Source organism: Perkinsus marinus (genome assembly GCF_000006405.1).
Source record: "Perkinsus marinus ATCC 50983 genomic scaffold scf_1104296947896, whole genome shotgun sequence".
NCBI classification, from domain to species: Eukaryota; Perkinsozoa; order Perkinsida; family Perkinsidae; genus Perkinsus; species Perkinsus marinus.
The window spans coordinates 1-955 of NW_003210415.1; the positions used below are offsets into that span (position 1 = coordinate 1).

Here is a 955-nt window from a genome sequence, read left to right on the forward strand (position 1 = left end):
ACACTTGGGCGCCGGACTTCTGAGCCAAGTTAGCAGGAGCATCGAACACCTTAACAACAGTGTTTCGAGTAGCCATGGTCTCGTCAATGAGAGTCTGGTAAAGCTTCTGTACTTCAACGGATCTCTCCTGAAGGAATCGAGGGGTAGCCACAAGCTGGAGATCGGTCTCATCCATCATGTCCTCGAACTTGACACTGGAGTCAAACTGTTGTTTATCAACAACAAAGACGCCAAGAGGGAACTTTCCTTCAGGCATGGGAGGCTTCTCAGACTTGAGGAAGGTGACCGAGAAGCCACAATCCTGAGCAGTGTTGATGTACTCGGCAACCTTGGCATCAGTGATGGCGACCTTCTCAGGCTCCATAGTGGTGAGATAGAAAGCCGAATCCGCATCCTCAATCTCGAAATGGATATAGTCAGACTCAGTAGCCTGAGCAACCTTCTTAGCAGCGATAAGGCAATGAAGGTGTCTGGCAATCTGAGCACTGGTGAAGTGCTTGAAGTAGCTGGGGTGAAGGCCGAGCTCAGCAAAGTAGTAAACAATCTCTTGCCAAAGAGAGCCGGCAGCGAGTACACCTTCCTTGATGATGATAGAGAAGACCTGAGTCATCTTAGTTTCCAAATCCTCAGGGGTCAGAGAGATGTTAGTGTTCTTCACCTGCTCCTTCAAAGCTTCCTCATTCTCAGGGGAGAGATAACACACACCACCGTCACACTTGAGGTCGAGCTGACTGAGCACTTCCTTGATGTCGTTGTGCTGGTTCACCACGGCATCATGGATAGGAAGCATGCCGAAACGATCAGTCTTCAGCTGAGCTCCTTCACCTAACAAGTAGATGATAGCCGCCATATGACCACCAGCAGCAGCCAAATGAAGAGGAGTCCTCTTATCATAGTCTTGAACATTAACAGACAGATCAGAGTTGCTAGACAACAGATCCTTCATGCGGTTGAT

At 49.0% G+C, this 955-nt stretch overlaps 1 protein-coding gene across 1 annotated transcript; it reads right to left on the reverse strand.

Moving 5' to 3' along the window:
* Window positions 1–167: 167 nt before the first annotated feature.
* On the reverse strand, window positions 168–850 carry Pmar_PMAR001946 (hypothetical protein; the record flags this gene model as incomplete). Its single annotated transcript, XM_002779039.1, has 2 exons — window positions 168–194; window positions 287–850. The coding sequence occupies 2 exons, from the start codon at window positions 848–850 to the stop codon at window positions 168–170; spliced, it is 591 nt and encodes a 196-aa protein (XP_002779085.1).
* Between the last annotated feature and the right edge of the window lie 105 nt (window positions 851–955).